Source organism: Microtus ochrogaster, chromosome 8 (genome assembly GCF_000317375.1).
Source record: "Microtus ochrogaster isolate Prairie Vole_2 chromosome 8, MicOch1.0, whole genome shotgun sequence".
Taxonomy (NCBI): domain Eukaryota; kingdom Metazoa; phylum Chordata; class Mammalia; order Rodentia; family Cricetidae; genus Microtus; species Microtus ochrogaster.
The window spans coordinates 34,202,648-34,226,028 of NC_022015.1; the positions used below are offsets into that span (position 1 = coordinate 34,202,648).

The 23,381-nt window shown below is 52.4% G+C and overlaps 2 protein-coding genes across 9 annotated transcripts in view; one reads left to right on the forward strand and one right to left on the reverse strand.

Annotated features, from left to right (window-relative positions):
* The window catches only part of Tspan4 (tetraspanin 4), a 20,173-nt gene extending 7,043 nt beyond the window's left edge, over nt 1-13,130 (forward strand). For 3 of the 7 annotated variants that reach the window (XM_005351530.2, XM_026781125.1, XM_005351531.2), the window contains exons 2-8: nt 2,010-2,089; nt 8,912-9,103; nt 10,155-10,229; nt 10,864-10,965; nt 11,066-11,197; nt 11,272-11,355; nt 11,996-13,124. In XM_005351530.2, the coding sequence (XP_005351587.1) occupies nt 2,027-2,089; nt 8,912-9,103; nt 10,155-10,229; nt 10,864-10,965; nt 11,066-11,197; nt 11,272-11,355; nt 11,996-12,064 (717 nt within the window). In that variant the 5' untranslated portion in view covers nt 2,010-2,026 and the 3' untranslated portion in view covers nt 12,065-13,124. Of the gene's footprint in view, nt 1-1,665; nt 2,090-8,911; nt 9,104-10,154; nt 10,230-10,863; nt 10,966-11,065; nt 11,198-11,271; nt 11,356-11,995 lie in introns of those variants that run through there. The other 4 variants (XM_026781124.1, XM_005351529.2, XM_013347965.2 and 1 more) reach the window with 4 other exon arrangements.
* Nucleotides 13,131-14,873: 1,743 nt separating this feature from the next.
* Chid1 (chitinase domain containing 1) overlaps nt 14,874-23,381 on the reverse strand; it is a 40,020-nt gene continuing 31,512 nt past the window's right edge. For both annotated transcript variants that reach the window (XM_005351532.2, XM_026781122.1), the window contains exons 11-13: nt 15,700-15,780; nt 15,474-15,516; nt 14,874-15,271 (exon numbers count right to left, since the gene is read on the reverse strand). In XM_005351532.2, the coding sequence (XP_005351589.1) occupies nt 15,173-15,271; nt 15,474-15,516; nt 15,700-15,780 (223 nt within the window). In that variant the 3' untranslated portion in view covers nt 14,874-15,172. The remainder of the gene's footprint in view (nt 15,272-15,473; nt 15,517-15,699; nt 15,781-23,381) is intronic.

The following is a 23,381-nucleotide window of genomic DNA, read 5'->3' on the forward strand; positions in this document are numbered from 1 at the left end:
TCTACCACTCTCCACTGGTGTCTAGATACTTGTGTGTGTGTGTGTGTGTGTGTGTGTGTGTGTGTGTGTGTGTGTACATGGCCTCTTACTTGTATAATATACCATTATATAGGTACCCCCCCCAACCCCGACTGGTGTGTGTATCTGACTGAATCAAGAAGCCAAGGGAAGAGGGCCAGGGGCTAGGAGCCACAAGGGTTTTTAGGAGTCACCAGCTGCCTCCTGCTCTCTAGGCAAAGCCTGCAGGCTGTGTGTGGTCTCTGGTGGTCTGTGGGTGTGGTCCCGCACAGCTCTGTCCCTTTCCTGGGGTCCAGACACCAAAGAAAACTTAAGAGGAATTGAACTTAAGAGGGCTCCCCTGGACTCACACATCCCAAGAACTGGGACCCTGAGCATGCAGCCTTGCGGGCCGGGGTTGCAGTTCCCCATTGTGGCCTCTCGGGGGCAGCAGTAGGCTGGTGCAGTGAGCCTAAGTGCGGGGCTGGGAGCTGCAGACCTTACTTAGGCACCTGGGGTTTCCACTAAGACGCAGCCCCTTTAAGAGTTGCCCATGGACATCCTTTGTTTTCCTCTTTTCCTCATTCTTCCCGTTCCCTCTTCTTTTTTCCTCACTCAGAGACCTTCAGCAAAAAATGGTTTCCTTGTTCTGCTTTCCCTCCTGTCCTCTGGGCTGCAGATGAGATGGGGAACCTTGGCCCCATGTTTAGTACCTGGCCCACACTTTGGGGCTCTTATGATTTGCATCCTTTGGTTGGGTTGGAGCTCAGAGATTGGAGGATGGGACCCAGCAAGGGGCCATTATCTCTCCATCTTTGATGGGCTAGTGTGTATCTGGGCACACCTGCAAGGGGCAATGGTGCCAGTTACCATGTGGTTGTCTGCCTGGGATGGTGTTAATTAGTCATGGGCTGATTCTCCCTGAGCGGGTCAGAGTGAGACGCCAGGTCCCTGGTTATGCAGTTATAGAACGGCATCAGTGGGACTCTCAGAATGGCACATGGTTCCGATGGAATCTGGCTTTGCTCCCACTACCCCTAGGAGAATGGGCTGGACCAGAGGCTGAGCTGATTCAGTGAGCGCTCTGGGCCAGCAGGGGGCCGTCTGGGGTTCTTTGGCGTCTCTCCTCTGCTACTTTGGTTCTTGAATTCTCTTTTTAAGTTAGGAAATCTCACGGACACCGCACCCTCCCAGGCACCACGGGCTCCCTAAGGCGCTTGAAAGCTAGAGCCGCCCAATTGCCACCAACAGCAATTGGGTCACCTCTTGATTTGCTCGGGGCTTTGCAAATCCTTATGGTTGGAGAACTGCTGCAGAATGGGCGGCGGGCTATTGGGGGTGGTCTGGGGTGTAGGTTCGGGGCCGAGAACTGCTGCGATCTCATTCCCGGCCCAGCCTCCTCAAACGCTCCCCCTGTCCTTCAGCTGCATCTTCCTCGGAGACCCCAGGAGGGTGACAAGGAGGCGGGAGCTCGGGGTCTCTGCGATTGGCCGGTGGGGCGGGGTCCTCGAGGGGCGGGGCCGCGCTGGATTGGCCGGGTGCGCTCGGGGCGCAGCGGGCCGGCCCGCAGGTGTCTGGCCGAGGGGTGGGAGCCAAGCTGCGCGCCCGCTGCTACCGCGGACCCGGGAGGGGTGGGAGCCCGCCGGTGTGATGCGGATGGGGTGTCCGGGAGCAGCGGGCGCGGATCGCTGACAACGGCCGCAGCCAGTGAGCCTGGCGGCGGGGGCCTAGGCTCCCCAGCGCGATGCGCCGTTCCAGCACTGATGAGTCCACATACCGGCGCAGCCCTTCTCCGGAGAGCAAGGAGCCGGGCTTCGCGCGCGGCGGCCCCTTTAGGCGCTGCAGCAGCTTGTACGGGCGCGCGGGCGCCGGGGACGCCGGGGATGCGGGCGGCGGCTTCTTCGGCCTGCACACGAACCCTGGCCCCAAGGCGGCCCAGGAGCGCTATACGACTCCCAAGGGCAACAAGTATGTGGTCTTCTACCTAGACCTCTCCTTCATCTTCCTTCTAGAGCTGAAGCGCTGCAGCATGGCGCGCGGCTGCCTCCAGGGCGTCAAGTACCTCATGTTCGCCTTCAACCTACTCTTCTGGGTGAGTGCGGGGGTCTGAAGGACCGGGGTTCGCTGCTTTGCCAGTGGCTGCCAGAAGCCCTTTCCTCTCTTCTCCTCTGCTGTGGAGACAGGGTGTGTGCGCACGTGCTCACAGGACCGGCTGGTACCCAGCCTTGCCTCTCCTGGACTCCAGGCGTAGAACTGATCACCGCTTCTGTGCCACTGAGCCATGGGTGCCTTCCTCAGCCTCCTCCCGGTCTTTCCTCTTTAGCCTACGTCCTTCCCTCGCCCCTTTCACACACTGCCCCTCTGGGAGATTGACCTACCAGGTCCTGGTCCCCCTGGATCCAGAAGATCAAGGGTATGTGTACTGCCCGACCGATTAGGGTCTAGGAACGTATCACAGACACTGGCCACGGACTCTTCACGGACATGGGTGACATCTGGCTCCCTGCCACCTCAGCAGAGACTCCAACTTTTGCTGGGGTATGCTGAGGTTGCTCAGACACTGGGTAACGTTCAGTTGGGGCTTGCATTATGGTAGAGCAGGAGATGACCCCCTCCAGTCTGGATAAAGGACAGTTTGCACACCCTCACCCCCTACTCCATAGTAAGTGTCACATCTGATTACCACCTGGTGTTGGGGCTTGGCTGAACCTGGAGCCTGAGCGGAGGATGCTGGATTTGATTAGAGGTGACCCTTTATTACCTGGGCATAGATAGCCTGGTGGTTCACTTACTAGCTAGGAAGCTTGGAGAATGGTACCCAAGGTCATTCCATATTCTACCTTGGTTCCTGAGCCAACTTTCTGAGAGTGGGTGTGACTGAGGTTGAGGGTGTGGTTGGGAGCAAGGGAGTGTGGGAGTGGGAGGATAGGGGGCATCACTGGGATCTCCACTTGCTGCTCATTTGCATGCAGTCCAGTTCAAGTCAAACGTGCAGAAACCTAGGTCCACCTTCCTGACCTCCCTTTTCTTATGGAGCTGGGATTTGCTGGGACTCTGGGCTGCCTATGGGCAATAGTCCAGGGAGGTTGCTGCCCCATCTATCCCATCTTCCCCCAGCCCCATCTCTGCCAGAGGCTCCTAAGGGATAGGCCAGGTCTGGGAGTACTCACGTAGCAGGTGGGTATGAGCAGTAGGTGTGGGCTGAAGCTGTAAGCAGCCTGTATAAGGGTAATGCTTCTGTTTGAGGGACTTCAGTGGGCACCAGGGTATCTCTGACACTGTGACAATGGGGAGGGGGTGACTGTAGGCAACAGTATGACAGGTGGACAAGGCTCAAGAACTGCAGATGACAAAGTGACAAGTGGATGGGTGTAGCACTGTGACCAGACCTGACAGCTGTAGGTCACTATGATGGCAGTAGGCTGCGGAGGTGCAGAAGGAGGGTTAGGAAGCAAGAGTGTTGGGCTGGGTAACAGTGGGGTAGTGTTGGTTTGGGGAGGCTGAGGCTGCTACTGAGCAGACACATTCCACTGACCAGGGGATAACATCCTCTACCAGCGAAAGAAACGATCAGAACCCTTCCCGGCACAATTCCTGTGCTGAGAAACCCAGTTTCCTCCTCTTACCCACATGTACCTTCAGCCTTGCAGACAGGCGTGCATGCCTCAGCACCAGCATGGCTTTTCCCTCCAGCTTGCTTCCCAGTGAGGGGTTAGAGACAACCACGCGAAGGTGCTGTGAACAGCATGGCTTTGCCTAGACATACCTGTGCTGGGCTTGGCAGAGTCCATCTGGGCTAGCAAGTGTGAGAGTCCGTCCATCTGGCCTGGTCAGTATGATGTCAGTCCACATTGTCCCTGGTATCTGTGAACTCAATCCCCCTCCTGCTGGTAACGGGCTGTGGGCGGGAGGGCCAGGGCACCCCCTACCTGAGCCCCTGATGACTCTTGCAAGAGAGGCTTTGACTCCCACTTGCCACCTAAAATGTATGACCAGCAGACAGGACCCCAGCCTTTGCTATGTGTCTTGCCTCAGTTTCCCAACAGAGTTAACCAGGCAACTAGGGTCAGAGCTGCACTGACCCCTAGACCTGTGTGGGGACCTGAGACGCCCATTCCCTCCTTCAGCAGATAGGCTCTCTCTGGGCAGTGATGCTCAACTCTACTGAGCACTTGGCTAACCTGCTTTTGAGGTGCGCACAGGGCAAGGGCTTAGTTGGTTGGGGGTTGGGGGTGCCTTGGGAAGTAGGCTGAGCACATGGCCCTTGAACACAGTTGAGTGGGTAGGTGGTGTTGGGTGCTGGCGAGCAGCCCCTGGGACCCCCGTCTCAAGCCTCTGAGGCTGCACTGTCAGCTGGGCCTCTGCCAGCGAAGCTCTTCCTGTAATGGAAGTTGAGGTCCCCAGGGATCGGAGGGAGTCAGTGAAGCCTGGTTCTTCCTGTCTCCTTTTTCCTTTGCCCTCCCTTCCCCTGCCCTGGGCTCAGGGACCCATCCACCTTCCTGGGCAGCTACTGTGGTGTAAGGGGCTAGTCTGAATGGGGCTGAGCTCCTCAGCAAGGCCAGGGCATTTCCATGGCTCTTCTGTATCCAGGTGCCAGAGACGCTGCTGGCCAGGCCTTGGCCATGTGGTTGGCTCCTCCCATAATGCACTGACCAGTCGGAGACCCTTCCTGTACTGCTGCCAGGCAGGTGACCCTCCCCAGTCCTTAGTCTAGCACAAGGTACAGCTGTCCCCTGCATGGTATGGTCAGTGTCTGTTTGGGCAGACAAGATGGAGGTTAGAGTCATGCCTGTTACCCAGACATTCTGTGACCCAAGAAGATCCTGTATTTGTTTGTTTGCTTTTTTGAGACGGGGTTTCTCTGTGTAACAGCCCTAGCTGTCCTGGAACTAGCTCTTGTACACCAGGCTGGCCTCGCATTCACTGAGATCTGCCTGCCTCTGCCTCCCGAGTGCTGGGATTAAAGGCGTGCGCCACCACCGCCTGGCGAAAATCCTGTATTCTTGGCATTTCAGATTCTCCATCTTGATCATGCAAAGTGACCCAAAGGTGTGTGGATCAGGGTCCCCCAGCTCCCACCCAGGTGGCCTGTAATGACCTGAGCTGGAGGAGGCATAGGAGTCAAGCTCCACTTTCCTTTCCTTAAGGGAGGGTACTGGAGCCCCACCCTGGCCCTGCTCTGCTTGGGCTGTCAGCATTACAGACTCAGTACCTGCCTTGTGCAGTCCCCAAGGAAGGTCCTGCCAGGCACATGGGTCTGCCCCCACATTGGCAGCAAGTTGCAGGACACATGCCTTGCTAGGCCCTTGGTCGTCTATTGCCATGATGAGCTGATGTGGTAACTGATGAACAGTGGTCCTGGTGTTGGCCGCTGGCACTTTTAGTCTGGTGGGTGAGGGGACCAGGACTGGGACCAGGGACTGGGGGACCTCTCTGCTTCCTGTAACAGCCTATATTTGTGTTGGGGGTGGCAGGGAACTGCCCATACAGAAAGTCACAGACTAGTCTGTGCTTTGGGATGTTGGTGGCTCCAGCAATGTCCTGAGTTGGAAGAAACAAAGTTATGTTTTTAAAGTATTTTGAGACAGTCTGTCTCACTTAGCCCAATCTTTCCTTACTTATGATGACACTGAACTCCTGACCTTGCTGCTTCTACCTTTAAAGTGCCAGGAATACTGGCGTGCGCTACTACACATGGTTTATGTGGTACTGGGTGTCTAACCCAGCGCACACTTGGCAAACACTCTACTAACTCAGGTACATCCCCAGGCGTGCATTCAATTTTAAGTGCACAAACTCACCCCACTGGGATAACCAATGTCCTAGCCAAGATGGGGAAGGTTCCTGCCAGCCTGCAGGAGAGGGGCTTTTGGACATAGCCTTGGTTTATACAGGGGGCCCAGCCCTTCCACCTCCACCAAAGATGTGGCTAGCTGCCCGGCCATCTGCCACATTGAGTTGTATGGCTGGAGGGGTGGTGGGCAGAGACTTGTTAGCACTCGCCTCTGTGGATCTGGACAGGCACATTTGGTGGGCACCCAGTGCCATGTGGCACTCAGCCTGAAGCTGATCCGAGGGGCTGGAGGCTAAGGTAACTGCTGTGCACAGGTTTGGGTGGTACCTGGGTAACAGCTCATTACACCTCTCGGACTGCCTCAGGCATCATAGAATGCCTAGCAGGTGGCCGGGATAGGCTGTGCTTGGGATGCAGGACCATGGTGGCACCCCTGGGTGTTGTTCCCAGCTACTATCCCTTCAGGACCCTAGCTTCTCTAGATTGCTGTGGGGAGTGGGCTTTGCCTCCCACCAGGGCTCCTCTATAGTCTGGGTGGTACAGCTGCAGAGGAGTGAGCCAGCAATAGGAGGTGGTCTGCCTTAGAAGTGGGGCTCAGGAAACTGGGGAACATTGTAGATTCAGGGTAGGAGTTTTAGCTCCATCCCCAGTTTTGATCCAGGAGAGACCTTGCTCCAGGCCCCCAGGGCTCAGCCCTAAGTCCTGCTTTTCTCATCTTCTGAGAGTCTCACAGGCCCTTTTTCTTTTGATCTTTGAAGCTGTAATTTTCCTGCCAAAATGTTTTAGAATCTGCGTGCACTAAAACATTTTTAAATTACAGGTACAGTACTCTTAGCACACGCACACTTTCATTAGTGCACCCTTGCATGTGGCATTGGCTCGGGCTGTGAAAGGGGTGGCCCATGAAATGGTGGTGGCTCTGCGCGTGCTGCTCGTGTGTGACAATGCATGTGACACCTCTGGGTGGCAGTGAGGGGCATCTGGGCTGCTGTTTGTCTTTTTCTCAGCGAGGGTGACAGGCTATGTAGTAGTTAATGGAGATTTTTCCTGCTGTCTCTGGATGGAGGGAAGCATGTCTCACCGTGTCAGTGAAGGAGAATGGTTCTCTTCTGGGTGTGGGGTTCGGGGTTCTTCCCATTCCACTCTTGGAGACTGCCCCGTCCTGGACTCCTGGAATGGGGCATCTCCCCCACCCCAGTGGTGCCAGCTGCTTTGCACAGCGGTGTCCTTCCTATGCCCTTCTCAGTCCCGAGGGGCAGGGGCACTCCAACAGCTCACTTTCCTGCTGACACGAGCCGTCTGCTGTCTTTGGAAGGCAGAGGCGGATGGTGCAGACAGCTTGGGTCTTAATGACACTTGTCTTTTACCAGCATCTCCCCTCCCCCCTGCTCAAGGACCTGCTGTCATGAGTGCTCAGCCTCATGAAGGGTCATGGCTCCTCTGGGGCAGTGTTATGCTTGAGGTCAGCCCTATGGGTTGGTGTTTCTTGAGGCCTCTTGCTACTTTTGACTTGCAGCTCTTCTAGGGCAGGTACAATGTAGAGTGAGCGTGGGGTGTCCTGCTCTTACAACTTCATAGCCTTGGTAATTCCGATCCAGTCCAAGGTAGCAGGTAGGGTATTAACTTCTGCTTAGCAGTGTGGGGCCCTGGAGGTCCTTCCATAACCTGTGAGACATATTACTGGGTCCTGGAAGACTTCATAAGGTCCTGGGACCTTATGAAGGTTATGGGACAAACCCATGGAGACAGGAGAGACCTTGTTTGCTATGGCCCTGGAGAAGCCTTCCAGATCTCTCAGCTTTGTGTGTTTGTGGAATGATATTGTGCCTTGTGGTTGGGTGATTGATTCAGTGACTATCACATGGCAAGATCTCCATTAGGGACACTTCTCACATGTTGAATGGGGATGCCTGGCCCATCCAGCTGCTTTACTTGATCAACACCATAGACAACACCACCTCTCAACCACTGGCAGTCCTGCAGAGGTCCCAACCATAAAGGAGGCATCTCTGTAGACTGGCTGTGAGGAGATGTCACCCAAGGCATATGTACCCCCCTTCCCCCGAGGCAGGTTTCCTGATCCTTCTCCTGGATGCAGAGCTTCCCATATGGCCAGCTTTCCCAGGTCCCTTTGCTTCCTGCTGACTCCATAGTAGTGTCTCCAGGAGCTACCTGGAACTGAGAACCTTGGGTCAGAGCCCACATCATGGGCTCCTGTGCCATGCCCTGTCCAGTTCTTTGTTGGGCTGCAGGGCCTTTTCCCAGAGCCCGTCAGCTGGTGGTCCATCCCCAGCCTCCAGGAATACATCTTCTCTCCTCTCCAAGGCCTCAGGCGTGGTGGAGCTGTAGCTCCCCTACCACCATGGCAGCCCATATCCTGAGACAGACTAGATGTCCCTGTCACCATGCCATGATGAGTCCTCTGTAGTCAGCCGCCATATGCCTTTCTTCCCTGCTTTCTCTTATTTGGATTTTTATAAAAAATGAGTGATAAGAGTCCGGTGGGTGGAATCCCAGCACTTGGGAGGTAGAAGCAAGTGGATCTCTGAGTTCCAGGACAGCTAGGATTGCACAGAGAAATCCTGTGTCAAAATAAAAATGAAAAAAAGTGATGAAGCTCCAGGAGGCTCGGAGAGGGGTGGATGTCTGGGCAGTAGCGGGTGCTCTGGTGAGGCCCTCTGGTTGGTACAGAGAGCTACTGCAGTTTGATTATGAGCGGAAAGTGTGCCGAGCCAGGGTTATGAGTAGCCCAGGGTAAGGGGGCCACATGGCTGGGTGGGCCGCTCAACTGCCATGGCCTCTATAGGGTGTAGGGAAGGAAGGTTGCAGGATCAGAGGGCCCAAGGAGATTCAGTCCCTTCTGGCCAGACACTGGGTCGGTGGATGCATTGTGCAGGGAATCTGAAGGCAGTCTCACTGGGGCTGTATGAGGAGGTGTACTCTGTCACAGGCCACTGTCATTGCGGGGAAGGGAAGGGACTTGAGGCGTGGTGCCCTGCCACGGGAATTAAGATGTTTCCAGTGGTTCCCAGGCTGGCAATGTTGGCCTGAGCTTGTGGGTGGAGCCCTGCCAGTCACCTCACCCCTTTTCTCTCTCTTTCTGTATTGCCGCGGTCCTAGCTGGGTGGCTGTGGTGTCCTGGGCGTTGGCATCTGGTTGGCTGCCACACAGGGAAACTTTGCCACCCTATCATCCTCATTCCCATCCTTGTCGGCTGCCAATCTGCTCATCGTCACTGGCACCTTCGTCATGGCCATCGGCTTCGTGGGCTGCATTGGGGCCCTCAAGGAGAACAAGTGCCTACTGCTCACTGTGAGTGTGTTGGGCCCCTTTGTGGTTCTCGGTGCCATCAGCTTCACTTCAGGGGCCTGTCCAGCACCAGAGGGGTTGCTCAAGAGAATACATTATAGCTGGGGTCGGGGGCTGAGGCAGGACAATCATGAGGTCCAGGCTAGTCTGGGGTCCAGAGCAAGACCCTGTCTTAAATAAAGTTTAAAGGGGGAGGGCACTAATCTAGAAGAATGCTTGCATGATATGCATGAGGTTTGAGGCCCAGCACCACACATAGAAAAAGCATACCACAGCTTGGAGGGACAAGGCATAGACCCAAGAACTTAGGCGTGCCCACATGTGGCCTTTACTGGACTGTTCTGAGACTCATCCTTGTGGTGACCCCAACTTGCCCCTGACCCTACCCTCTGTGGAAATCTCACAGCACCATTTGGCCTTGGCAATATATTTATGGCAAGGAAGCTATTTCCTCCTCCACAGCTTATAAAGTTAATCACAGGTAATTAGGAAAGGGCTCCTAGAGGCTCTTACAATTAATGTTCCCGACAGGCCTCGAGCGGCAGGGCAGTGGACTGAAGCTCCATGTCAAGAGGCTTTGAATGGTTCCTTTCCTCTACCTGGGGAGGGTTTTGCTCAGGGCTTCTGTCTCTTGTAGAGACAATTTATTCCCTCTCCCGCCCCTAAAGGGGGTACTGCAGAATGTTTACAGGCCGCTGATAGGTGATGCTTGGGATCTTTTATTTTTTGGTTGAGACAGGGTTTCTCTGTGTTACAGCGCTAGCTGTCCTGAAACTAGCTCCTGTAGACCAGGCTGGGCTCGAACTCACAGAGATCCACCTGCTTCTGCCTCCCAAGTACTGGGATTAAAGGCGTGTGCCACCACTGGGAATGGAGCCCAGCAGTAGAGTACTTGCCTAACATATCCTGGGAAGGGGAGCGTGTAGAGGGAGACCCAAACAGAGGTGTCAGGCCAGGAGCCCAGGAAACAGGGACATATACCCACATGGGGATGTTTAGATCATGCATGGGGCTCTCCAGGAGCAGGATGTGACTAAGGACATCCTCTCTACAGTTCTTTGTGCTGCTGCTGCTGGTGTTCCTGCTGGAAGCCACCATTGCTGTGCTCTTCTTTGCCTACAGTGACAAGGTATGTTGCTGCGAATAGACAGTACACGGGGTGCTGGGAGAGTCAGTGTAGACACAGTACCCAGGGATCTGTCTGTGGCTCTGGTTGTATGGGTGGCACAACAGCACTCTTAACTCCTCTTGTGAGTGCAGGCTGCTAAGTGTACACTGTTCCAGCCACCCCAACCTGCAACTGCAGCTTATGTGTGCCATGTGTTTTCCCTTACCTATCTGTCTGTTTAATGGGTTTACTGAAAATCTGGGATCTTGAGTTATAGCTAGCACTATGTTCCAAGCTCCTGTGTCCCTGACTTTCTGTAAAGGACTGCAGGAAGCTCCATGTACAGGCTGGGAGTTGCCTTCTTCAGTGCCCTAGCTCCTTTACTGAAGACCTAGGAATGATGCCCATCCCCTCAGCGGTAGAGCAGACACGCCTGCTTGTACTAGCAAGTAGACTGTAGTCCTCCCTTGGCCTACAGAGATGAGAGGACAAAGGCCTGCACTAGGGTCCTTGCAGTTCTGGGAGGACAAGAACCTGGGTGTGATCAGGTGGTAGGGTAGTGGGTAGTCCCAGAAAACAGGCAAGGGAGGGGCATGTGGTATTGCTGAGGGATGGTGTCTGTCGTGGAGGGTATTCACTGGTGGCCTGTTAACAGATCGACAGTTATGCCCAGCAAGACCTGAAGAAGGGCCTGCATCTGTATGGCACACAGGGCAACGTGGGCCTCACCAACGCCTGGAGCATCATTCAGACTGATGTGAGGCTTGGGCAGCCTTCTTGGTATGGCGGGACAGGCTAGCGGGGGTGGGTGTTGTGGCTGCCTCCCCACCAGCCCTTTGCTTTCCTCCTGCTCCTAGTTCCGTTGCTGTGGAGTCTCCAATTACACTGATTGGTTTGAGGTTTACAACGCCACTCGTGTGCCTGACTCCTGCTGTCTGGAGTTCAGTGACAGCTGTGGGTTACATGCACCTGGTACCTGGTGGAAATCGGTAAGGGCTTTTCCCTCCTCTTTTGGGTGGCTGCAGCGGTGGGGTTTCCCCAGCTGATCCTGGCTCTTCTGCAGCCCTGTTATGAGACAGTGAAGGCCTGGCTCCAGGAGAACCTGCTAGCTGTGGGCATCTTTGGACTGTGCACGGCGCTGGTGCAGGTGAGCAGGGCAGGGCAGGACCTGGGAATCTTGACCAGGGAGCACAATGGCAGAGGATTTACCCTCAGGAGCCTGTGACCTGGGCAGGGAGGTAACAGTGCAGACTGTAAGAAGTTGGTGCCTCGGAGGAAGTTCACTAGGGGAGCTGACCTTTAGTTTTTCAAGGACTAAGTGCTGCTCAGTGCTCCCTGCTTGTGCAGAGTCTGCTGTCACCTAGTGGGTCAACACAGCCAGGCAGCCATACTGGTTGGGAGTGACAGGACTTCCCAATGCAGAATGAGGGTGGCACTTGAGACCCTACTGCTTCCAAGGCCCTGCTCTCCTCCTGGGTTCATAGCCATCCATAGAAGTACTGAGAGTTGGCAGTGTGATGCTCCAGGCTAAGTGGGACAGACTTACAGGACAGCCAAAATTCATCTGGCAAACAGATACCAGTTGGCTCCAGCTAGAACAAGTGGTACAGTAAGGGAGATGGCCTGGCTCAGGCCAGGTTGGAGAGGACTGTGACCTAAAGTGCAAACCACAACCTACCCTGGGGATGAGTTTCAGGAGTTGCAGGAGTGGGGTAATACCAGGCTACCCCAGGAAGCCCAGGCCCTTCTGCCTATGGGCAAAGGCCTGTGACCTCTTGTCTCCACAGATCCTGGGCCTCACCTTCGCCATGACCATGTACTGCCAGGTGGTAAAGGCGGACACCTACTGCGCATAGGTCTCACAGCCTCTGCTTCTCTGCCAAAGGACCCCGCCCATGGGGAGATGTCCAAACCCGCTTCCCATGCAGGATTCGGTGCTCTGCTGAATGCAGGGGGAAGAGCTTGAGGCCAAAGCACCCAGGATCCACCCCTGCACCCAACGGGGCCTCTGCTTGGGTGGCTGCAGTCACCAGATTATAGTGTTGGTGCCAAGCATGGCACCCAGGGCTAAGAGCCCAGGGAACTTTGACTTTTTATATCCATCTATCTTCCAGTATTCGCACAGGATAGGGTCCCTAGCCTTGCATGGATGCCAGGTTGGGGGCAGGCCCAGTCTGCTCAAGGCCCACGATGGTCCTGGTGCTCCAGGCAGGGCCAGGTTCCATTGACTCACATTCCATGATGGTGGCGCGGGACCAGGTGCATCTTAATAAAGTATGAGCAGCCCCTGTGTCTAGCTGGACACACAAAAATTGTACAGCCACAGCCTCCAACTGAGGAAGTTCTTTCATTAGCCAAGGGTCAGCAGAGTTGGGAGCACTGCTGACCCATTCGGGTTGGGGGAAGAGATGGCCTCTGTCCATTCCTGTTTCTCCTGGGATGTCACATACACTCTTGTATCTCTGTCCTAGGAACTCTGCCTTTGGATTGTGCAGACAGACTGCAAACAGCACCTCTAGGTGACACAAGCCCTTGCTACTGGCCAGAGTTAAAGCATCAAAGTTGTGTCTTCTTAACCAGGGGGTAAAGAAGAACCCTAGGTGAGGGCCTCTAGCTGTAGGGCTAGTACCCTGGGTGTTTAGGTGACCTCCTCCTAGGGCCCTCAGGAGCTGTGAGGCACCTGACTCCCAGTCCCTACATCCTGCTGTCCGAGAGGCCTACTCTACGACACAGTTCTCATTAGCGGTCATCCTTGTGACTCCCACACCTGAGAGTGACATGCACTGGAGAGAATCTCACCAGCTATCTGTGGGGTTGCTGCTACCCTTCCCATTCTCTGGCTCTGGGCTGAATCCTTGCTTCCCACTGTCCTCTCTCTAGTAGAAGCCATAGGACCTGAAGAATCTCAGAATTACTATGGAGTCAGCTGCTCCAGACAAGCTGCTAAATTAGCAAAAGGCCCTTTTACTTATAGGTTGCTAAACAGAGGAAGCTGCATTCAGAATACATGGTGTGCTGACTCTGCTCAAAGCCTTGGCCCTCTTGAGCTTCCCTCAGGTCCCAGGATGCCCTTCCCATCCCCTCCTCCTTCCCATCCCCAAGCTAAGCAGCTCTCAGAGATGGCTCATGGTCACCAGACCACCATAGTCACTAACAGCCCACAGTGCTTTACCCTTACTGACTGAATTTCTATCCACCAGTCAGTCAGTTCTTGAACAGCACCTCTGTACACCCCAACTTTGCTGACCCAAACCTAGAACCTGAATTTACTGCTTACGGGGGTTGCCCCTGGATGGCTCTGGGGTCAATCTCCAGCACCAATGAGGAAAAAGAAACCGAGAGGTGAACTGGGCTGCCCACTTTTCTGGAGCCTTAGAGAACTCACCTAAGTTCCTATCTACTCCTGTCATTTGGTATCGTCACCTCATTCCAATCAGGACCCTTGCCTGTGGCACTCTGACCTCTACTGCCTTGTCCCTATACCACCTTGGTCACTCCATCTGCTCACAGCAGGCTGTGCAGCCAGCCTGCTGTTGTTACTTCTCCAGTACTCTGCCCTCAACCAGGCACTCCACTTACTTTGTTTTTGTAGACTAGGGTGGTCTCAAATTCAGAGATCCGCCTGCATCTGCTTCCCGACTACTGGGATTAAAGGTGTGTGCCACCATGCCCGGCTGTCGCTCACTCCTTATATTCAGATATTCCCATCTACTAAACCCTCAGAGTCAAGGCTGGAGAGAGCCAGGGCCAGCCAGTCCCAACTCCTACCACTCCTGTAACACAACATAGCACATGAGCACACTGGCGACCACTTCTTAGAGAACGGGAGGCCAAGATGCCTCTGTCCCCTCACACTGACCTTGTCCTGGTCTGGCTATGTCTCTTTCTCAGAGCTGGGGGTGGGGTGGGAGTAAGGGCAGCCCCCAAGGACTCTGTAAGTATCAGCTAGCAGAGTCTGACCACCTTACGATCCCCTGATCAAGCACCCCAAGTTCTCAGCCCTGGCTACACTGACCTGAGTGGCCAGGATCCACTTCTAGTCCAGCAGAATATTGTCAGTAGGTAGCCCAACTGATGGCTAGGTAGGACTTTACCCGCTCCAAAACAACACCAAGAGGCACAGAGTTGGGCCTAGGCCTGTTGCCTCAGTGACTTCTTCATTCCTAACCCTCAGGATCCTGAGCTATATATCAGAAATTCACAGGGCAGAGTTCTGGTCAGCGTTTCTGGCCTCCATGACTTGGGCCTTGGCTAGTGGATTAGAAGGCTTCCCCCAAGGGCCTGTAGGACCAGGGATCTGTATGAAGATCACACCCAGCAGGGATAGGAAGGGGCACGGACACAAGTGATGGACAAAGGAACTTGGAATAAAGAGGTGAGGTGATAAGGGTCAGCATTGGCTCAGTTCACTAGACCCCTCTGGTCCCACTCAGCCCACAAGTCCTACTGCTGCCCCCCTAGGCATGCCCTATCCCTGTGCCATCTGGTAGATTAGGGGTTATGGGCCAGTTTCCATTATGGCCCCACAACCTGGTCACACCAAGCTCAGTAGGGACACATACCGGTCTGTGGCAGGCAGGTGACTGTAGTGTGAGGGCAGGGCCCTCTGCACTGCCCTTTTCAGGTGTTAGGGTGTGTTAGGAACGGCTGTTTTTGCCAGGACTAGAAGAGTCTGATTGTTTATATCTTCTAAACCCACATCCAACACAGGCCTTGCAAAGCACCCAGGAGGCCCAAGTCCTGAGCCAGACTGTCACCGGGGGATGGGAACTGTTTTCAGCTGGCCCACAGGAAGCAGCGATGAGTAGTGAGTAGGAGGAGCCCCAATTCTTAGCCCAGGCCAAGAATCACTCACGTGGGCCCTGCTGAGGAGAGATGTCTCACGGAAAACAAAGAGGCCTATATTTCACCAGTCACTTCATGGCTTAGAAAAGTCCATAGTCACTTGGATGTTGCTGTCCAGCCTACAGCAGGTCATAGAAGTAATCCAGGCCTTGGCCCAGCTCCCAGATGGAGACCCCGACGCCCAGCTCCCTGGCTAGCTCCAGCCGCACCTGCAGAGACTGTGGGCAGACAGAGGTGTAGGCACCTGCTCCACCCACTTTCTCACTAGCCCCACAATGTACCCAGAATCATTCTCAACAAGACCACAGGACAGACCTCCAAAGCAGATGGCAAGTACTGGTACCATTAATGTCATCTGGCCAAAACTGTCAACCCCCCACCAAAACATTATGGTTGACAGCCAAAGCACATGGCACATACCTTCAGAGTTGGGTAGAACACAACATGCCTCCCGCCGCGATTCCTGCAGGAGAAATGGGACCATGTACCCTGCCTTCTGGCTAGGCCAGAGGGCTACAGTCTCCTACCACCAGGGTTAAGGTCACCAGTCCTGGCCCCTTAATGTTTCCCATCCCCCACTGCTCCCTCATCAATGTCCTCCCCACAAGGCTTCCTGTCTACAAACGGCTGGCCACAAGTCACTCACTTCTTGTACTCAAAGAAGTGTTCCGCAGCCTGGTTGTCCCATACCAGTCGGGGCCTGTGGTCCTTCAGCGTCTGTATGTACCTGGAGAGATCGGGTTATGAGTGTGAGAGCTGGTCATATACCCTCGCCCGTCCCTAAACCCCAGCTTCTATGTGGCTGCCATAGAAAGGGTCAGGGATACACTGTCCCTAAAGGTCCACAGAGAGCCAACAGCACTCAGCTTTATTTTCAGCCAGTAAGCTCGGGTGGTCAGACCTCAAGGTCCCACTGCACACAAGTCCTGCACCACAAAACATCAGTGTTTTGTGAGCCCAGATAACAAGCTACCCAGTGTCTGGATTTCAACTGCTCCACTGGTGTGAGCTAAGATTAAAGGACAGGGCTTTCTCCTGGACAGTGGGCAGAAACATTGGCTTTTACAGGCTAAGTCTCCCAGGCTTTCATTTCCCGGGGTTGTGCGGGTGGGGACTGCTTCATTTCCACAGCTGAAATTGTGCAGCCACTCCTGCTGAAAGGTGTGTTCTTAACTGCTAGGGTCAGGAGGACCAATGCAAGGAGGACCCAGGGCACATAGTCCATCCATCACATGCTGTACATTTGAGACCAGAGCAGCATCCCTACCAGCTATAGGCCTTGGCCACAAGATTGTTAATAGATGGCCTTGGAGATTCTCCTCTGTCTACAGCTGGGAGTTCTCCCTGGTCCAGTAGGCACAATCAAGGAGGAGCGTGGTCACAGTGTACATGCCTGTTGTAGCCTGAGGTGAGAGAGCTATTAGCCTGCGTTCTGACAGAAGCACAAGTGGGCAGCAGAGGCTCTAGCACGCTGGTCTGTGAGGCATGGAAGCCTCTAGTATGTGGGGGGTTAGGGGAGTAAGAGTAGCAGAGGAGCTGCCTTCTAGATCTGAGTTATGGTTGTCTTAGGCTCCTGACAAAAGCAGGCTAGAGTCCCAACAGCACCAAGGTATCTCGGAGACTTGAACAGCTGTCATCTTATCCAGCTGTGCTCCAGAGGCTGTCCCTGGAGAATTGCCTTGGCTTCATGCCACATGGAATGGGAGCTACTGTGCAGGTATTAGGGTCTCCTAGACACCAAATAAGACACAGGGACCAAGGCGAGTAAGGAATAAATAGCTCTAACTAAACAGCCTGGCTCACAGCCACCTCAACCCAAGCTCAACTCTTGTAGTGAGCTTGTGGTCACAGTTCCACCTCCCCAGGCTTGGGAAAACACTGTTGTCCTCTCTGCTCCTGAGACAACACCCCAACTCTGATATGAACTTGTCCCTCAGTGGCACGCAGACCGCAGCAAATGAAGGCAGAGGCAGTACTGGGAAAGGTGAGTCAGTAGCCACCCCTCAGGGAACAGATGCAGGGCATTGAGGTACCCTCTTCATGTCCATGGCAGCAACCTGATAACCTGAGTATCTGCAGTCTTCCCTACACAGCATAGCAAGAACCACCTTGTACTATGGTTCTGTGGGCACTTAGTTTTGGAGACAGTCTCATTATGTAGTCCAGGCTGGACTCAAGCTCACAGTCTACCTGCTGAGTGCTAAGATCACAGGCCTGTGCTTCCATGCAGGCTTTGTGGATACATTCTGCTTAGCTTGTTCTCTATGCCTTTCTGGTCTTCACTGGTCCCTCCTAAAAACTTAATAAAGGCAGGTGCTTATTCAGGAGGGATATCACTCAGGAAATATTAAGGGGTTTGTGGAGATCAGCTCCCTGAAAAGGACCAAATACTACTTGGCCACCTGACTCAAATGCCAATGAAGGTACTAACATAGTTTGTGGCTTTCCACCCAAGCTAAGCTGAGATATTCTCTAGAAGAGCCAGAGATGTGCAGAGCTTGTAGCAGAGGTCATAGGGTTGGGGGTCTTAGGGCCTGTGGCCACATACACTGCAACTCCTGCTTTTGTGGTCACCATCACAAGACCTGCAGCCTCCTGAGTCTCAGTATACTTTAGAGAACTGGGTCCTTCCTTCTCAGCTAGTGTATGTGTGTATGCTTGGCCCTATAGGAGCAGATGTGATCAGAACAGAAGGACCCTTCAGCATGAACCCCAGGAACTGCTTCTCTAAGCAGGCTTTGAGGACAAAGAATTCAGAGTCAGGTGAAGGTGTAAGAAGTGTGACTGCTCTGGGAACCAGGTGTAGCTGCCAATTTGTCAAGGACAGAAGCAATAGCCAAGGGTCTCCTGTGCATACCTCCTTTCTAGGCCACCCATGATAACCTTGTAACAGAAGTCAGTCTACAGATGTCTGCAGGATGGACAGAGATGCTGGGGGTGGGTGCAGGACAGACACTCAGAATTATACGCCAATTCCCAAGCGCAGCAGAAACGAAGACCTGTAGGGCTTATGCAACTCCATCTGGGGGCCAGGTTTGTAGGCACAACAGCAAGGATCACACACACCTCTCTGAATCAGACAGAAGCAAGAAGGATGACAGGAAACATGCCGTGAGAAGAGAGATACGGAAAAGGTAAACAGGATGGCATGGAGCTGGTCGTGGGCACCACTTGAAGTCTACAGGAAGGTACAGTAAATATTGAAGACGGAAGAAGCTAGAATGCCTGTAGTCAGGAAGACTACACCTGAGCCTAGAGGTTGGGACCAGCTCAGACACAACAGCCACTTCAAGAAAGGAGAATTAAGGACTAGGCATTTCAATAAGCTAAGAAAAGCCTCAACTACCTAGTGAACGATTCCATTTTCATGTAACACAACAGGCAAATCTTCAGAGACATGATCCAGGGTAGAGGTCAACAGGAACTGAGGCGATTGAGGCATGACTAGTAAGGGGTAAAAGGCTTCTTTGGGGGATAATAAAATGTCCTGGAATTGGAGAGAGTTATACACTTTTATGAATATATTATCTGCACACTCTGAAGTGGGGGTATGATATATGACACAAGGCCTCAGATGAAAGGGTCAGCATGCTGATGGAAGCATGTGTGAAAATCTACCCAGACACTTCCCAGAGGAGCTCAGAGCACAGGGACACAGGATGTTTCTAGTATAAAAGGTTCTCAGGTCTTCCTGGCCCAGCGCCTAATGAGTGCACTGTGATTAGTGGACAGGGCCAGAGGACAAGACTGCTCAGAGACGGGAAGGAGCTCCCAGTCTCAGATCCAATCGACAGTGGGACCCTCAGTCTCCATGGTGGGCCTAGAGTGATAACTCAGAACAAGGTTCAGCCACATACAACTCACACTGTGACACTGGTCCTTTCTGGTTCCATCTGTACATGGATCTCTGATAGCTCCATGAAGAACTGACTACAGCTAGACACACTGCCAGGTCAGTACCAACAAAAGCTATGTTGGGGCAGGCTAGAGAGATGGTTCAGCAGTTAGGAGCACTTACTGTGTTGTGGGACAATGGTCTTGTACCCTGTCATTTATATTATATTGCTTTAATAAAATGCTGATTGGCCAGTAGCCAGGCAGGAATTATAGGCGGGGTGATGAGAACAGTAGAATTCTGGGAAGAGGAAAGGCTGAGTCTGTAGTTGTCACCCAGACTAAGAGGAAGCAAGATGAGAATGCCTCACTGATAAAAGGTACCAAGCCACGTGGCTAACACAGATAAGAATTATGGGTTAATGTAAGTTATAAGAGTTAATAAGAAGCCTGAGCTAATAGGCCAACCAGTTTATGATTAATATAAACCTCTGTGTGTCTTCTTTGGGACTGACAGCTGTGGGACTGGGCGGGACAGAAACCTCTGTCAACATTACTGCTCTTGCAGAGGACCCAACATTGGTTCCTGGTACCCACATAGTAGCTCACAACTGTCCAGAATTCTGGTTCCAGTTTTGGATTTCTTTTCTTATGTCTGTGAACATTAGACATGAACACAGTACACATACATACATGCAGACAGAACACTCATATACATATGGATAAATAAACAGGGCCTGGAGAGATGGCTGGGCAGTTATGAGCACTGGCTGTTTTTCCAGAGGACTAGGGTTCAAATCCTAGTACCCACATGGCAACTCACAACTATCTGTAACTCCAGTTACAGGAGATCCAGTACTCTCTTCTGGCCTCCATGGGCACCAGGAATGCATGTGGTGCCCAGGCATACATGCATACATACACCCACACACATAATGTAATTAAAAAAAAGAAATTTACATATATATATGTAAATCTTTGTTTTTTCAAGATGGGTTTCTCTGTGTAGCCTTGGCTGTCTGGAACTAGCTCTGTAGACTAGACTAGCTTCAAACTCACAGGGATCTACCTGCCGACTACCCTGCTTTTACTTATGATTTATTAATTTTTATTTTTTATTTTATGTTTATTGGTGTTTTGCCTGCATGTATGTCCATGTAAGGGTGTCAGAGCCCAGACAGTTGTGAGCTGCCATGTGGGTGCTGGGAATTGAACCAGGGTCCTCTGAAGAACAGTGAGTACTCTTAACCCAAAAGTAAATTTTTTAAAGCTAGGATGTAGTCACCCCTACAGGACAGAGGGTCTGCATTTCCACCCCACTGACCTGCCCAGGGCCCAGCCCTACAGGCTCAGTCCAGAGGGAGACTCATCATTTCCCCAGGGTATCTCTCATATGGCACCTGAGCTCAGGGCCAACTGCAGGAAGGCCTTGAGCAAGGCCAGTGTCATGGGCTGACCATGCAGAGCTGGCAGGTGACAAAAAACCTTTTTTTCTTTTTTTGGATCTGCTCAAGAGGTCTCCTAAAAACCAGGACTGTCAAACAGAAAATGAAACCACATTATTTACAGGAAAATGAATGCAATCAGAGATAATCGTTTTAGTGAATTAAGTCACTCTCAGAGAAGTATTATGTTTTCTCTTATTTGTGATCCCTAAATTTTATGTAGCTATATAAAATCACACACACACACAAACACAAAAGCTGAAGTCCAACTGTCTAGGGGGCAGGAGAGACTAAAAACAGGCAGAAGGGGAGAGGAAAAGGAGGATAAGGACAAGTAGCGGAAAACGCTCAACATACAATATATACATTTAAGAAAACTTTTTAAAATTCACTTAAAAAAAAAGAACAGGGACTGAAAGCAGGCAGTGGTGGCACACTCCTTTAATCCCAGTACTCAGGATATAGAGGCAAGTGTATCTCTGAGTTTGAAGCCAATGTGGTCTACAGAGTGAGTTTCAGGGCAGCCAGGGCTACACAGAGAAACCCTGTCTCAAAAAACAGAAACAAACAAACAAAAAATAGAGGATGGAATGGTGGCTCAGCAATTAAGAACCCAAATTCAGTTTTCAATACCTACACACCCATCTCTAACCACAGCTCCAGGGACATCTGATAACCTCTGACCCTTGTATTCATACACACAACCCCCACCACAATATACATAATCAAAAATAAAAACAAATTAAAAGTTAATTTACGGGGTTGGAGAGATGGCTCAGTGGTTAAGAGCACTAACTGTTGTTCTAGAGGACCTGGTTTCAATTCCAACACCCACATAGCAGCTTTCAACTGTCTGTAATTCCAGAAATTGACACTCTCACACAGACATGCTGGCAAAACATCAATGCAAATAAAATAAAAAAAATAAATAAATAAAATTAATTTCAGAAACAATCAGGGCCAGGAGGCAGTGACACACGTCTTTAATCCCAGCACTCGGGAGGCAGAGGTAGGTGGTTCTCTGTGAGTTTGAGGCCAACCAGTCTACAAAAGCAAGTTCCAGCACAGTCAGTACTGTTACACAGAGAAACCCTGTCTCGAACCCCCACCCTCCTAAAAAGAATAAAAACAGGGCCAGTGAGAAGGCTCATGGGTAAAGGTACTTGCCACCAAGCCAGATGACCCAGGTTTGATCCCCAGAACCTATACAGTGAGAGAACCAACTTCTGCATGTTGTTCTCTGACCTCCATACAAGCGCTATGGCATATGTGTGTTTTCTCATCCCCCAAATAATTTCATAAACACAACAAAAAGCAGGGCTGTAATAAGCGGGTTTGGTCAGAATGCTCTGGACACATTGATATGCAAAAGTAAGCTGGGGCTGAGCAAGGAGGAACTCAGAGAGGTGGCCCAGGATCTCTCTAGTGTGAGAGATGCATATGCAGGGTGAGTAGTAATGGGGACCATGCTGCCAGGCCTCATCTTCACCTGGCTTCTAGCATTGCCACAGTTAGGTCTTCTCACCACAGGACATAAAGTTATCAGATATGCTGACAATGGAACTCGCCTTGGCGTCACAGGGTAGAGATAATCATTAGCACCAAGGCTGGCTCTCCATTTGACAGGCTGCCTGGACCATGATGGCTTCCAAATGTATCACAGGAGAATTACAGCATCACCATGTTAGGAGCATCCACAGCCCATGCTAGGAGGAGCCCACACACTTCCTGGCCAGCTGGCCTTGATTCATCACATCAGTAAACTACGGCTCATCACTAGGATGATTCTATGGCCTGGAGGCAGGGTGGAGCCAGGGGGACACAGTCCACGAGAGTTCAGCTTACATGGGGTAGAAGGGAGAAAAAAGCTGTCCAGTAAGTCAGTGTATGTGCAGTGGCTGTAATGCTTAACCAGCTTACTTAATGCTGAGTTAGCCAAGTGAGGGGACGAGGATAGGAACCCTAAACCTCAGTTTCTGCTACTGTGAGGGGTGCCATAACTCTAGAGACAGGCAATGAGCAGGCCATCCCAGAGCTTCCTTAGGAGCCCTGGTCATACAGAAAAGGGACACTACTCTGTAGATTCCACCATCGGGCACAGACGTCTGCTTCGCTGGTAGAGACAAACATACCACAGTCACTGGCTTGAGAGAGGTGACTAATCACCCCATCTCAGAGCCTTGGCTCCATCTACAGCTGAGCAGATGGTAGGAGGCTGAACCATATCTCCCTTGTACAGGACTAGGGCTCTGTGATGGAGGCTAAGGTAGGCTGGCAGATCGTCCTGAGACCCTGCTTGGATTCTCACAGAAAGAGCAACTGAATCCCAAAGAACTGAAGAAGCTCACCTGCATCTCGCCCAGTCATTATCTGCCCTAATGGGGGCATCAGTAGAGGTAATCCAGGTGACTGACAGAAAGGGCGACATCCTGCTAAGCTGTGTTTTTGAGGAGCAGCTAGACCCTAGTCAGTCTTTCCCCAACACCTTCCCACAGAATCTAGGGCCTAGATGCTGTTCCTGGCCTGGGGGCATAGGGGATTGCAGCTGGACATTGTCAGCAGGGGACAGGTCTGTTTGCCTCATGGCCACATGGCTTATCTGGATTCAGCTCCACCACAGGGGTTGGGCCACAACAGGGAAGAGACTGTGATCTATGGCCCCAAGATCCCCTGTGCCATCAATCTGAAAGAAATTCTGCTTTGGGAAGAAAAGTCAATGAAAACCCTTGTAGAGGCCCTGTCTACGACAGGCCCCTTGACCACACACACAAATCTAAGAGAATTTGGTGGGTGAGCAGCAGCCAGGGTTGGGCCCTAGACAGAAGGAAGAATGAGGTTGACACTCAGTGTCAAAGGGTTGCTGCCACAGGAAGGGCACTGGTGAGATTCTCCCCTTCCCAGCACCCACATCTCTTGGGAGGAGATGGCAGCTGATGGCAGAGCCACCCCCAAACCTTCTCTGTGACAGCAAAACCTTGAGTCAGACATTCATGGCTTCATAGGTTTAAAGGTCTTACACTTCAAGGCGAATCTCTACTGGCTTCTCAGC